The following is a 15,180-nucleotide window of genomic DNA, read 5'->3' on the forward strand; positions in this document are numbered from 1 at the left end:
CCCCCCTTGATTAGCCAATTAACAGTTGATTCGTTGTATATACATAGAACATAGTAACTAATTCTGCACCATGAAGTTACTTGAGGGGAAACTCAATTTGCTCTAGATTCTTATAATTTTTGTAAACATAAAAGAAATGCTAGTATGTGCAGCCATCAATATTTACCAAAGTTCCTTTTTCCTAGTGTTCGCCGTTTCTACCAATTTATACAGTTTTAGCGAGCGTTGAAGTGTCAAAAACTGTTTTAGAGATTCTAGACGCAGGTCTGCTGCATCATTAGTTTTGTGTATCTCTGCTAGGTTTAGTATCGCACTAATTTTGTAAGGTCGGTCAGAATGTTGATAATGAGGTAACCATATACATATTTAGAGAGCTGATCACCTAGTATTTAATTATTGGCATGGTTTCGTGAAAAATATCCATCATATGTTTCGGAATGCACCTTGTGTTATACAGAAGATTTTCAGTTCATAGCTTATCAAGAATACTTCCAAGAAACGTACTCAGTAGACTCAAGCCATCCAATTACACTTTCTACTGGAGTTGAGAAGTTCATGAAAATTTTCATCTAAGATGTCCAGCATAGATAAGAACCAAGTGGGTCCACATACCAAAAACACGAATCAAGTAGTAGAATAAAAGGAAAACGTGTTACATTAACTTTATACACGCATGCTGTAAAAAAAGGAAAATAATCAAAGAGAAGTATGTTCAAATTTCACTTTATTCTAGCACAGTACGACAAGAAAGAATCGAGAATTAGAGTAGAAGAGAAGTGTGTTAGATTAACTCTATACAGGGAATGTTGTAAGAAAGAAAAGGAGCAATCAAGCATTAGTCATACTCCATGAATGTGCATCTCAGCACCACAAAAAACAACACATCAGCAGTGTTTTTCAGATTGAAATTACACAAAGGAGAAACTTGACTTATTCCTGCTTTCCTTCTGCCAATGGAGTTCACTGGAAGTTGTTGCAGTTACATAGCTAACAAAACAGTTTCAGACATCTCATTAAAGTTTCTATACCAAGATTTACATCTCTTTATTGTTAAAACAAGTCAAAACGCTAGCAACCCCTTGTGTCTCGAACATTGAACCGTAAACATTCGTTAAGCCGGTCCAATAAACCATGGGAAAGCTAAACACGACAAAAGTTGAGCAGACGCATACACAACAGTTAGGTCTCAACATGTGAGTACTATTTTCAGCTCTTGCTTGCTGCAAGGCTCTCATAAAAGAGGATATAGCCATGATCTGTATTGCTGGAGTACTCTTGAGCTGAGCCAAAAAAGGTCTGAACAGCAGACTCATCAATGATCTCCGCGTTCTCATCATCAAAGAACAACCAGTGGTTGTGGCTTTTCACAAGACTAACATAATGCCCATGGTTTGGCCCACTTCCGACATGAACCACAACAGCAAATAGAGAATACTCAGAATCTGTGTTTTCAGTGGTGTTGCTGAGTTTTAGCTCCAGAGGGAACACAACGCGGTAAGACAATTTTTTGTAGCGACCTAGTTGTTCCATATACTTGAAGCGCTTCAAATGAATGACCAGGATGTGTGGAGGTTTCTTTATCTTCATCCGTTTTTGTGCTTCTTGCAAGCTAAATTCAAAAAAAAAAAAGAGTAAATTTTGTCCACCATAATCATTTAAAAAGGTAAAGGTGAAGGCACTTACCTACAACACTTGTCACAGAAAAACTTGTCCTCTGCATTGAGGGTCTCTGTAGAACTGAAATTTTTTAGGCAGCTTGTAATTGAACTGTTTTGTTCAATATCAAGGCTCAAATCAAAAAATGTCTCATCCCTAGCTGTGACTGTCTCACACCTCAAACATCTTGTTTCATTGGTTAATATACCCTGCGTTTCATATAAAAACGGAAATCAGTTAAGCAGCCACTACCTCTAGAAAGTAGTACACCATTTGCAAAATCCTAGGATCCAAAATTTGCATCACAAGTGGAGTGAAGCAAGCACTAATAATTTTAACATATATGAATTTGTCCACTGATAGAAATCCATAAGCATCAGATAGAAATTCAGAAGACCAATATAGGACCTTGACTCTAATCTTTTCAAACAGTACACATTTTTCACTGATAGAATTTTTAGAGAACTTCACATTTTCCTCCTAGTCCTGCTCCAAGCACCTCCACTGAGATACAAATCCAAATATACCCAACATGGAACAAACCATGACTTTTTTTCCTTTTTTTCACATAAAAGTATAAATGAAACTTTATTGACAGAAATTTAAGAGAGATCTTTGATTTCTCCCTTCACTACCTCCTGTGAAGCTGCAATGCAGTTGCTAAAACTGACATCCTCAGATTATTTATAGACAAGAAGAAAGATAAACTCCGAACACAGTTAGATAGTTTACCTGAAAATTTTTGTGCACCCAGGTAACAAGTGGCTCCTCCTTAACGTCATTCGCATGACCATTACATGTACCATTTGAGACTTTTTCAGGAGAAGTTGCTGCTGAACTTTTTGCTCCCTGTGACTCTTTCTCCAAGATATCAACGAGTTCATTCAACAAGAAGTTCAAAAACTCATGGGCATCCTGAGCAAAAGCATGACCAAAAATCAACTTTATTAAAACATAGATAAAGTAGGAATTGATTTTGTATGTAGCTGTCCTAATGATTCTGGATAGCAATGGAGTAGAAATCATATCATCGTAATAATTGAACACTTTGCTGCCTAAACCATTGTTCATAGTAGTAAAACCCTTCCGCGTTAAAAAGAATGTTAACTTACCTCTCCGTAATTTTAACAGATATATCTAACCTTTAAGGGTAATATAGGACTTACAACAAAGTTCCTTCCTAACTATATCTTCTTCTCCTCCTCATTATCATTACCCGTGCCATTAGGCACACAAGCATCGCGACACTAACTCTTCTCTTTCATCCTCCTATCTGTTCTTCTCCTCTAGCAACCACCCACACATAAAACCCAAGTGAAGCTTGTTTTCCACCTCTATGTAAATGATCAGATAAAGAATGTAATAACTTAACAATAAAGATATGGCGTGGTTTCAGCAGGTAAAGCACAATTTGGGCAAGTAGGAAGGTAAAAACTTCACTACCCTGTCACGAAACCAGTTTTAAAACACTAAGCACGTAAACCACAAGAAAATACATTGTATCAAGGCATACAGGTCACAGTAGCTTGAAGATGCTCCAGGTTAAATAATAGATGCAGACATGCAGTATAACATTAATGTAACTCAAACGGTTCATGACTTCTGTAAAGCACATAAATGAACTTAGGATCAATATAAGATGTTTCTCTTTTTATTTTTAATCAACGTAACGTATAAGAGGTTTCTCATTTTAAACTGATATTAGGACTAATTATGCATCTAAAGTAAAGGTGAGCATGGCACATCTCCCAGTTTGGAAATTTTTAGAGTATTCTCTTTCTTGTTTCAGATAATCCTTCTTTCATTCTTCTTATTTTCTTTTAAGCAGGTTTCTTGCTATAGGTCACCACTGTGAAGTTATCTTAAAAGATAGTGATGGCTCATTCAGATTCACTTGAAGCCTACAAGAACATCATGGTCAGAAAAACTGATCAAGAAGTGACTTGTTCCTTCATGATCTAACAAAAAAATGATTCTTCCATAGACGTTGAATGGTTTCCACCAAATAGCAAGCATGCATAAATGTATAGAAAAACACGTACCTGATGCATGTAACCTCGGAAAAGTTCATTTTGCTTCCTAACTCTTTGTACAAAGCGCCTTGGAGCTATAACACCTGTTTTCTTCCTCTGTGAACTTATCTGCACGATAAACAACCCGATTTATGTGCCTACAACCTGATGAAAACTCTTGAATAATCATTGTTCAACAGAAAATTCACTCGTACACACTGGTTGAAGGTAAAAAATTCCTAGTTATGGCAAAACCAATTAACAACACATCCTCATTTTCATGTCTGAAATAGCTAAAAATCTTCTATGTAGCAACATAACCAAGAGAGAGAGAAACAAAAGTTCAAGGAAAGGGATTTTGGAAGAGAAAGTTTGAAGTTCTTATATATTTCTTACGCTATAATGTTGTCTTTGTTTTCTTACTTCCCTAGAACTTCGGAATTTGGTTAGACTCTTCAGTTAAACAAGCACCATCATCCTAGCTCAGCCAATAATAGTGTTTTTGTCTTCTCAATTGAGAAAAGTAAAAATCTTATGCTACTGTCGTCGCTCAATTGAATTTCCTCAGACCAAAATAAGACAATTTTGGAATATGCTTGCTGAACATACTGAACTAGCACTTGATTGGAATTAAGTCGACAATTGTCGAAGTTCTTCAGCTTATTTATCATCCTTTTACATTTTCTCGATTCAATGACACAGAGATAGCTAGCATTTAAGGCTAGACTAGCCAAATTCCTCAATTAAGCATGCCATATGGAGGACACAAAACCTTTCTCTAGAATTACTTCTATCAAGTAAGGTAATTACTTTACTGAGAATTATTAAATTCATGTTCAACGTAACAGAATACTCAAACATTCAAAACACCATTCATTAGATAGAAAGCCCACACATTCGGATTGAATCTGCTACCTGTGAGAACAATTCAGCCAAACAAGTTAAGAGATTCTCCTCAGCTTCTGGAGGACCTTTATTATTTGCATAATACTCTAGCAGTTGCTCACGGAAGGGGACACAGAAGTATAAAGCCTGTACCAAAAGAGAGAAAAGGAACAATCAATAATCACATCGGATGCTACAATGAAGTGTAATATTACTCACGAATGTAATTTTCATTACTGGACTTTGATTTACCTAAGGACGAATTTCTTCTTTGAAATACTAATCAAAACATCAAATTGCAAAACTATGCATCCAAATAATCCTCATAAAAAAAAAAGAGTAAATCGATTTAATAGAAAAGCAACACAACTAAACAACCTCCATATGAAAATCCAAACTAAACTAATTCATAAAATTATTAAAACCATCAGAATGAAACAAGTCCAAAGAGGTGGGAATCATCGTTATTTAGAAATCTCAGCAAAACCCAGATTTTATGAACTAAAATTATTTTGACCCACAACGCCCCCATCAACTGGAAAAAAAAAGTATCAAGAATCACAAGATTTAAAGAAGAAGAAAGTATGGAAAAGAGTATTAAACCTGCAAGACGCTGTTGCAATAACAAGTGTTGCCAAAATTTTCGAGACCAAAGTATCGTTCACCTTCGGGAAACTGGTCTCCGAGGGCTTTCTCGAGCTTGGAACCCGTTGCACCCATGAGACCATCAACCAAATACCAGTACTCCTCTATTCTGCTTTTACGATTCTCTCTTTTCTTTCTGTCTTCAAATCCAGTAAATCTTCATCACTCACAAATTGGGTAATACAATTTTATAGAGGAAGTAATGGGAGTGACTTTGAATTTTGGATTGTGTTTGGGCTGAATGTGTCATTCATCTCAAAGGCGTGCTTATAGAGGCGGTGCCATCTGGGCTCTATTTTCTCTCTCCACCTTTGACCCAACCTTAATAATTTCACACATAAATATATAAAATTATTTTATTTTATGTGTTATTGGAGATATTTGATATTTTTGAAAATATTTATTTATAATTATTTGTATATAAGTTATTTTATATAATATATATATAAAATAAATATTTATTTATAATTATTTGTATATAAGTTATTTTATATAATATATATATATAAAATAATTTATCACAAAATAATTAATTTTAAATGACTTATTTCTAACTAATAGATTACTTAGAGCATATTTGGATTGTCTTTTACTTATAACTTATAAATCTAACATAAGTGAGAAGTCTTTAACTTATGACTTATATATATTATTTTAAATTAAAATTAAGAGCTTAAAAATATTTTTAGATTTTACTCAAACACTATAAAAATGTTAAGAGGATGTTTTTGCTTAAAACACTCAAAATAAGTTATTCAAATAGGCTCTAAAGATCAATTAATGTGAATATTGTGAATAAACGTTTATATTAATTATTATTTTTTAGAATATGTAATTAAAAAAGTGATTTTGTTAGTAAAGAAAAATTAGATTTTTAAAGTATTTATATATAATTTAAATAGATATTACGAATTGAAGTAATAAGAAGAACATCAGAATAGCATTAATAATATATTGGTGGAGAAAATTGGATATTAATAAATAGTACTTATTTAATTTTGATGGATGGGGAAATTCGTAAAGTTGGTTAGTAGTTTATTTTTATTTATTTTTTTATTTTAAACATGAAACATAATCCGAAACTTACTAGTCAATCTCCATATTTCGAGGCTAGTGAGTTTCACTTTCTTCCCTAATATGTAGTTAGAACTCAACTTTTAATGAAGTTATTTTTTGACTTTTCAAAACCAACTTAATTAATAGATTATTTAAGTAAGAATAAAAAGATATATTTTGGTGATCAAATAGGAAGAAGAGGTGACAATAAGAATAATTTTTTATTTAAGAAAAAGTACACTTTGGTGATTAGTGATAACCCTTTTGCATTAATTATTTGGCAAATAAATTATTAGACAAGAAGTCAAGAAAGAATTGGTGCAATGCATCTTTTAGAAAAGGTTTCAGAAATCTAATATATTCTCAATCCCATGATGTCAAGTTCTTTTTGATTTAATTTATTATTTAAAACTATATATTTTTCTCATTATGCTAAATCATTTACTGTGGCTATATGTGTCATGATCTTCTACGAGGAAAATAAACAAAGGATATAGATATGATTTGCTTCTTACGTGCATTGCACAATAATTAAGAAAAATTGGAATATGACAAATATTGCTTCTACGTGCTGTGCTCTGTATAGATTCAATCACTATTACTTAAAATTCGTAATTTTTATTTATGATATTTTTAACTTTTTTAAAATAATAATACTTGTTTTTAATAATCTCATATTAACATTAGAAATCAAAGGTAATTTATGGAATAGATTGCCAGGTATTACTAGGTGGAAGAAGTCTCCTAATTGACTGGTGCTTACGCAGATAATTAGGGCCGTCTCAATAACATTAGGAGTTTAAAGTAAAATTTAAGAGAGGTCTTCTAATATTTTATTTTTCATCATATATACTTTTGTTAAAATCTATTTTTCTACCTAGGTGGAAGAAGTCTCCTTTTTTAGATGTGAAGTTATTAGGTACTATTTCATAATCAATTTGTTTTAATAATTCATTTTTTCAAATGGTGATATAGCTAAAGAATATTTAATCAATTTTAATTTTAAAATAACTTCTTTTGGCTGAGGTAACGATTTAAGGGACTGTTAACATTATTCCATAATTGAAAAAGAATCAAGTCTTTTTATATGATTAAGTATTTTCGTTAGATCATTATCTTCTACTTCTATTATTTCTCTTAACACTTTTAATTAAAAAAAAACCATGAATAGCAGAATAACTATTACATGTTATTCAAAGTTAAGACTATATTTTAAATTCTCATCAGAGTGATAGAAATATCTTATCATTAAATAAGAAATCAAAAATATTTCCATATGCTTCAATTGGTTCGAATCTATTTTGAAGGGAAAAAAATAGTTTGATCTATCCTACATATATAAAGCAATATACACTAAAAGATTCTTCAAGGAAATTTGCAATTTCGCTGTTCATATTTCTTTAAATTGTCTCTAACGAAATTCTAAGTTTATTTTCATTTGAAATGCAATTTTCTTAGCAGGAATCATCACTCATAGTACATATAATTTAAATTTAAAAAATAACATATAAATTATTATTTTTAAAAATGGAACCTCGAAATATATGAGGACCGAAACGATAATTTTAGTGGCCTAGGGGTTAAAAAAGACGTGCTGCTGGTGACCTGTGGCATGAAATGTCAAGCTTCACCCAATAGGTCAAGCTGCTTACTTAGGTGGAAAGTACACAGTTCAAACATATACGTTGATGCTCAACTTCCGTTTATTCTCATTTCTTACCTAAAAAGTATTATCTTATATATAACTAGAAAAAAAACAACAAAATTTAACTTTTAAAACTAAGCCAATCTGGGTGATAGCGCAAGGAGAAATTAAGGCATACGATAGTCTTAAAATGAAAAAGAAAAGGTAATAATTAACTATTGTCTTTAATTTTTACTTTTTAAAATTTACTCCTACCTAATATGACTTCGATATCATTGCTTATCCACCACATCCTTTGTACAAATTAATATAAAAAGTGGATTTATGGTTAGATGACCATTATTATAAAGCTAAAGTTCAATGCTTGTTTTAAAACCAGAGCAAGTATATGTTAGATTATAAAGGAACCAGTACAAGTATATGTTTAAAAATGGACAAATATATATATATGAATCCAAAGAATACTAACTAAATGTACTAAGTAAAGAATTTAAGAAAAAAGTTAATTGAGAGTAAGTACTATTAACTAGGGATATAGGTTGGTTCGGTTTGATTTTTCATTAAAAAAATATCTAAACTAATTATATCGATTTATTAAATCTAAAAATCAAATCAAATCATATAAAGTTGATTTTTTTGGTTGACTTTTAGGTTCTTTCGGGTTATTTTTATTCTTTTATTTTTTTTGATTTTTTACAACTATACGGTATCTGAAAAAACGATTAAATATTTTTTCACTTACCTATTTGATAAACTAAACTTAAAACATGTTAAGTGAATAAAACTTTTTGAAAATGCTGTAAAATTCACATGAGTATAAAATATATATTTTTGAAATATCAACGTTCATTATGTTAAATTAATAAGATTAAAGGCTAGAGGCGAACTGAATACAAAAAATATTTACAAAATAAATTGTTAACTTCGTATTTGAAAAACTATAACAATATAATTGTAACTTCGCATCTTAATACAAAATAAAATATAAAGATTGAATATATAAACTAACTAAAAGTATATTAACAACGTAGATTATATATATTATTTTTTACCTATAAATAAAATAAAATTTTATATATATATATATATATATATATAATTTTTAAAATAAAATATATAAAAATTGAAAACTATAAACAAACTAAAAATATATCAATAAAGTAGATTATATGTAAATAAAATTTTTTTATTTATAAATAAAATAAATTGTGTGTGTGTGCGCGTGCGTGCGTCCGTGCGTGCATCCGTCCGTGCGTGCTTCCGTCCATGCGTGCGTGTGTGTGTATGTGCGCGTGTGTGCGTTGTGTGTGTGTGGGTGCGTGTGTGTGTGAGCGTGTGTGTGTGCGCGCGTTGTGTGTGTGTGTGAGTGTGTGTGTGCGCGCGCGCGCGTGTGCGTGTGCGTGTGTGTATGTGCGCGCGTGTGCGTGCGTGCGTGTGTGTGTGTTTGGTTTGATAATTTTTTTTCTAATACCAAACCAAATCAAGAGTTGTCGTTTTTTTTTCAATAATAAAACCACAAATCAATTTTTTCGATTTGATTTAGTTCGTCAATTCGGTTTGACTTTATGATTTCGCTTGTACACCCTACTATTAACTACCAACTAACACTCTGATTAAGATAAAAGTTGAACCCATCGCTAGCCCCTAAAGTTGGCATCAACTTTCACTTAAACACTCCAACTTACCTTTGTTCATTTTAAACACTTTATAATATGTCCCACTGTGTCATTTTGACACTTATTTAACAATCAGCAAAAAATTAAAAATGTGTGTAATCCACTCGCCGGTGACATGGCATGACGGCAAATTATGAGAAGACATGTGTAAATTTGGTTTAAAAAATAAAAAAATTTATAAGAAGAAGAAAGAAAAATCATTTAAACTTGTATTTTAAAAACATTTCAATAAGAAAAAACTTTATTTTCTAGGATTCATTTCATTGACTCATGATATCTAAATTTTTTCACCGGAAAGTAGAGTTCCATCGGAAAAATTGAGGAGATTTAAATTCAATTTTTTTTTTCAATGACGTCCCATGTTTTCTTTTATCACTAATAATCTAATTCTATATAAAATATGTTATGGTGGAAGAGAGGGAGCAAGATAGTAACAGAAATGGTGGATCTCCATCTTTTCCACTGAGATAGTGATGTTAATTTTTAGATCTGTTTTTTTTTAAAAAAAAAGATCGTTTTTGTAAGTTATTTCGATCAATTTATGCTTCTTCTTTAATCTTTTTCACTGAGTATGATTCTTTTTGTTTTACTCAAAATTAAAATACATAATGAAGGAGAAAGAGGGAAGAAGATGAAGTGAAAAAATAATTTTATTTTCATAAAAAAAATGTTTTCACGCGAATAAAATCAGTGCAACTCACGCACTTTGAGAATTCAATAAAAAAATATCAATATAACACAATGCAGAATGACATGAAGTGTCCAAAATGAACAAAGTGTAGTTAAAATGTTTAAGTAAAAGTTAATGTCAACTTTAAGAATCACAGAAATCTAATGAAATGTGCTAAGAATTGATCATGCTTCAGAGCCTTGACGATGACTGCAATAGTTCCTGATTTTGCTCAGAGAAAATGGTACTTTCTTGGAGTGCACGAATCCTCTGTAAAAGCAATCATTTGACATTGTTGAAATAAATTTGGTGTGTATGATGAAATTTTACGCTTGAAAACAGAAGTGATCAAATCTGATACATAATCATCCATCTTGATGCAAGAAGTCGTTGGAGCCGGGGCCAAAGAGGGAGCCATGTGCGGTGGTGAAACCATATCATCAACTGGGAATGGAGCCATATGCGATGGCGGAACTGCATTATCAACGGGAGATGGAGATGGAGACAGGTGAGTTGGTGGTGATGTTTTTTTTGGGTGATGACGCCCCCCAACTATCCGATTGAAGGTACATGATGATGACACCGCCACCACAGCGCTACACAAAAATTGAAGAAGTACCAAACAACTCCTTGTTATTTTCTGGTTTGGGTTCGATTGCAATGGCAGTAACAATGCCTAAGAGAAACACACATAAAAATGTGCTACTGCAACTTGATCTCGACACGTTTCACAAAAAGATCGAATAATTACGTGTGACTCTTAGAACGTTTTCTGAAAAAGAAGAACAGTTACTGGTGAATATGAGAAAGGAACAAATATGAGTTGATATAAATAGACAGAGAATTCAAGCTACGGCAGCACTAAAACCATTTACAATTTAATTACTTGCTCTCTCTATCTCCGTGCATATTGTTTATCCATGTTTGACTTGACGCAACCTTTTTACTTATTCACTATATGGTAGACATATTGCCTTGATCCCGATTAAAGTTGAGGACAATTATATGAAGCTTCTACAACTATTTCTCACTATTCGACCTCAACATGACTTACCATGACATTTTTACACTAGCTATCAACCTGCCACAGTTGTTCTTTTCTATCCTGACTGATTCAGCAAACATAAATGGAATTACAATACATCATCAAAGTGACAACCTAGAACAATATTCTGTTGACCTCTGATTTGATGCACTTCTTTTTCGAATAGTTTGTATAGTTCTGAACATGAAATTTCTTTGTTATGGTTGCAAATTGTATGTGATTATCAGGCCAAAGCATTTTCCCTTGTCTTGATTTATTCTGTATCTTTTGTTTAGACCCGATACTTGAGGACCCAGACACGCATGACATCAGTGGCAGCATAGACTATATTGATTACATTAATAAGGACGCATTGATTCTTCAGGAGTTTAAAAAGATGGCGAAGATTTGTGCGTATGCATTTGATTCAGTAACTTTTTTGCAATAGTGTGGAAAGTCAGTCTGGTAAAATATGGAGATTGATTTCTACCTGAGTTTTAAGCCTGTCCAGTTAGAAAAAACATCTGAAAAGACAATGCGAATGAGATATACTTTGAACACCCGGATTCTTATTTTAAAATAGACAATGGGAATACACAAAGTCAAACAATATGACAAAGAGCAACTTGCACATGAAAATTCATCTTATAACGATTTTGGTGAGGATTTTTTAGTGACTTGGAGACTGATTTATCTGATGTCGAGTCAGTGAATAACCATGGAAAGGGAAAACAAAGCATTATTAGTGAAACAGAGCTTCTTAGCGTTAAAATAAAGAGAAATAAGGCAGCTGTATAGGGGGATTCTGATTGTTGTGATGATGTCACACGATTTGCATAGAGTACTTCCAGAAAGATTTATATAGTCAAATCCCAAGTCCTAACTGTATTTGATGATGAAGTGTAGTTTGATGAGTTTATCGTGAATAAGTAAAAGGTTGTGTGTCATAGCTAATATTATCAGTGGAGGATCAATATAAAATCAGAGAATGCTTCGCGTTATTTTTACACAAAAGGTTAAGTCAACTAGCAGTACCAATATTTTGATTAGATGAGATTAAATTATAACAAGGTACAGGCCAGGAACATAAAGTTTCAATCATATTTCCAATCCAGTAGAGCCAATCAACTTGGTAAGGCCGAAGGTAATGGCCATAGACATCCATCCACCAATCAAAACTCTGGCACAAGATTTCACCATAGGACTTTTGCCCAAGAAAGCACCAATTGCTCCATATGCTAACGATGCCACGATCACAGCAAGCCTCAACTTATGATTTTCTATGAATGCAGCAGCAAGAATTGGCACAATGGCACCCTATGAGAATGCAATACTCGAGGCTACTGCTGCCTGAAATGGATTTGGCAGCTGTTCCTTGTTACCTTCTTCATGTTCTCGGTTCTGTCCTCTTGTTGCTTTGTCTCTCTTCATTTGAGCTCGCTCTATGTCTAGTTGAGAGTAGACAGAGACAAACTCTCCTATAGCCATGCTACAAGCACCAGCAAACAACCCTGCAGAGCCAGCTCCAACCCCCATCATCAAGGATGCAATGGAGACTAATCCATCATTTGCTCCTAACAGACCGGCTCGAAGCCACTGTGCTCTTTGAGAGTGGTCAAAATCTTCTTCAGGGGCTTGATTTTCTGTAGGAATGGTAATTTGGACATGGTTTTGAGCAGCCATGATGAAAAGTTATAACTTGTAAGGAAATGTCAATTAATGAAGGAATTTTTTCTTTTTGGATTGGTGTTTAAGGAAGACTCTGTCTTTGTTATTTATAGAGTCAAAACTTCATTTTTAAGAGTTCGAAGAAAAATTCTTACCATATAATATCAAGCTTCTTAAATGCCTTTATAAAATCACTTAAGTACGGAGTACTACTTTTTTTTTCTTCTTCTTCTTCTTTTGTGTTTGCAGTGTGTATGTGTTGTGTACTTCAAAATGACCTAATTTTTGAAGGTATAGGATTCAGATTGCTTTTTGATTCCTTTGGAGAAGGAGATTGTGAGGATGGATTGCTGCATAGGAAAGCACTTGCTAGAATTGAGATACTTGATAAAACTGAGTGGAGTGTGCTTTAGGCACTAAAGGTTGACACAAAGTATATAGAGTATACCAAGACAAGTACCATTCCTACAAAGACCACAAGCCCTTCAATTATCTAATCATTTAGTTTTTTTTCCAAAATAAAGATGAAGTTACTTTCTTTAGACCATATTATAGCTTTCTTGGCGCTCTTTCTTTTATCTATGCATTTAAAAGCCTTGCACAGATCTAATCTGTCTATTCTTGACAAAAACCTTTTCGTATAACAGATTTCTCATCACAGTGACGAAAATTAATTACTTGTTATAATTAACTATTTAGGATTATGGAGGACAAAAACGCCGCAGAACGCAAATAAGGCTTCTAATGTAATTGATATGTTGGGATGGAATTGAAAGGAATAAATATAGAGGATACATATAACCGTCCTCACCTTTTGGAACCAAGGCATAATTGATTGATACATCCACCATATTCTGAATAAGTAAAACATGGAAAAATAAATATGCACGACAAGAATAGTAATTAAATTATAAAAGAGAGATGAACAAAGAATCTAAAGAAAGTAATACTACTAACTACCAATTACCCCTTTAAGTAAACCTAAAATCTATCATCTGAAATTGTTGAAACAACTTTACAACATTCTCTGTGGATAATCAAATTCTAAAAACGGAAGTGATCATGCACAATCAACCATACAGATGCAAGAAGTCTTGGAGCCACGTGAGTTGGTGGTGACAGTTTTTTTGGGCAACGGTGTATCATCCGAAAGGAGGTACGGCACCACGCTAAAACTGAAGTACCAAACAACTCCTTCCTATTTTCTGTTGGGTTCTGTTGCAGCGGCAGTAACAATGCCTATGCAAATGCCCAACAAAAGAAACACACAGAATAACGAGTCACTTGGTCTCAAAATGTTTTAGAAAAATATCAAATAAACCTGTGATCATGAGAAGGAACAAATATGAGTTGTATCAGAAGACGCAGAATATAACCGAAGGCCTTTAAACTTCGAACATCTAATTCTATCCAAATGATTACAAGTCACATGCACTTTTAATAATTTATAATTCAAGACTTCTACAGAACTGTACTGAAATCAAACTATAACTCCTCCACGTCACTCGAGACGAGTGCCAAAACAATAAAAGCAAAAAAGAAATTATAAGAAATGAAGATGGCTTTAACAACTTGGTTGGCATGACAAGGGCTTCGTTGAACAAAAACGGTGAAGTACTAAAATCAGGGATGCTCTTCTATGAGTTATTGGATAGGATGATATTGCTCTGATACACGTTTTGGAGGTAATTTGCGCAGAATAAAAAGCACCAAAATAGAAGGCAAGATCTCCACCACCTACAAAACAGATGGATCATTTTGTTAAAGATCTTTTAGGCCTATAAAAGCTTGAAAATTATGAGATGGTCACAGATAAATAAAAGGTTAAATAAATAGGGATGCCAATGGAACGGGACGGTGTAGGGCAGGGGCAGCACAGTTTTGTGCTTAACCCTCAAAATTTTCAATCCGCCCCGCCTGCATGGCAACACTTTCTCATTTTCAACCCGCCCTGCATAATTTTTTAATACTTTTTTCTAGTTATGTTTAATACTAAAAATAAATTTATTTTTTCTTTAAGTTGTATTAATTTAATAGAATAATGAGTTAAAATTTTATCTTTTACAGGTAAATTAGAAAACGTGCAAAAAATTATACTATTTTTTATTAAACCATTTACATTTATTATCTTCAATATTTTAATAACTTTAATGAAATTATCTAAATAAATAATGTTCTCTCACTTTTTACAAAGTTAAAATTAAGTTTGAACCACATAAAATCACATATCCCCGCCCACCCGC

At 32.8% G+C, this 15,180-nt stretch overlaps 3 protein-coding genes and 1 pseudogene across 10 annotated transcripts in view; 1 reads left to right on the forward strand and 3 right to left on the reverse strand.

Moving 5' to 3' along the window:
• The window catches only part of LOC107007874 (calmodulin-binding transcription activator 2), an 11,521-nt gene extending 11,337 nt beyond the window's left edge, over positions 1-184 (forward strand). For all 8 annotated transcript variants that reach the window (XM_015206691.2, XM_015206692.2, XM_015206693.2 and 5 more), the window contains one exon: positions 1-184. This exon is cut by the window's left edge and continues 2 nt beyond it. The gene's annotated coding sequence lies outside the window, so the exon portion shown is untranslated.
• Positions 185-766: 582 nt separating this feature from the next.
• LOC107008305 (ubiquitin carboxyl-terminal hydrolase 4-like) lies at positions 767-5,513 on the reverse strand. Its single transcript, XM_015207284.2, has 6 exons — positions 5,157-5,513; positions 4,584-4,700; positions 3,699-3,797; positions 2,389-2,571; positions 1,684-1,865; positions 767-1,609 (listed from the first exon to the last, which is right to left on the reverse strand). Exons 1-6 carry the CDS (start codon positions 5,271-5,273, stop codon positions 1,207-1,209), a joined length of 1,101 nt encoding a protein of 366 aa, XP_015062770.1. The 5' UTR covers positions 5,274-5,513; the 3' UTR covers positions 767-1,206.
• Positions 5,514-12,231: 6,718 nt separating this feature from the next.
• On the reverse strand, positions 12,232-13,354 carry LOC107030345 (annotated as a pseudogene).
• A 953-nt stretch (positions 13,355-14,307) lies between these two features.
• LOC107013064 (tobamovirus multiplication protein 1-like) overlaps positions 14,308-15,180 on the reverse strand; it is a 7,477-nt gene continuing 6,604 nt past the window's right edge. Inside the window, exon 11 of the mRNA XM_015213053.2 lies at positions 14,308-14,674. Within this exon, the coding sequence (XP_015068539.1) occupies positions 14,582-14,674 (93 nt within the window). The 3' untranslated portion in view covers positions 14,308-14,581. The remainder of the gene's footprint in view (positions 14,675-15,180) is intronic.

The sequence above is a fragment of the Solanum pennellii genome, chromosome 1 (assembly GCF_001406875.1).
Source record: "Solanum pennellii chromosome 1, SPENNV200".
Taxonomy (NCBI): domain Eukaryota; kingdom Viridiplantae; phylum Streptophyta; class Magnoliopsida; order Solanales; family Solanaceae; genus Solanum; species Solanum pennellii.

Excerpts from the sequence above, each read along its gene's own strand:
- LOC107008305 (XM_015207284.2), bottom strand. The coding sequence starts at position 5,273 with ATGGGTGCAACGGGTTCCAAGCTCGAGAAAGCCCTCGGAGACCAGTTT. Across the intron at positions 4,701-5,156 it reads ATTGCAACAGCGTCTTGCAG|GCTTTATACTTCTGTGTCCC; the intron begins GTTTAATACTCT and ends CTTTTGGTACAG. Across the intron at positions 3,798-4,583 it reads TGGCTGAATTGTTCTCACAG|ATAAGTTCACAGAGGAAGAA; the intron begins GTAGCAGATTCA and ends TTTATCGTGCAG.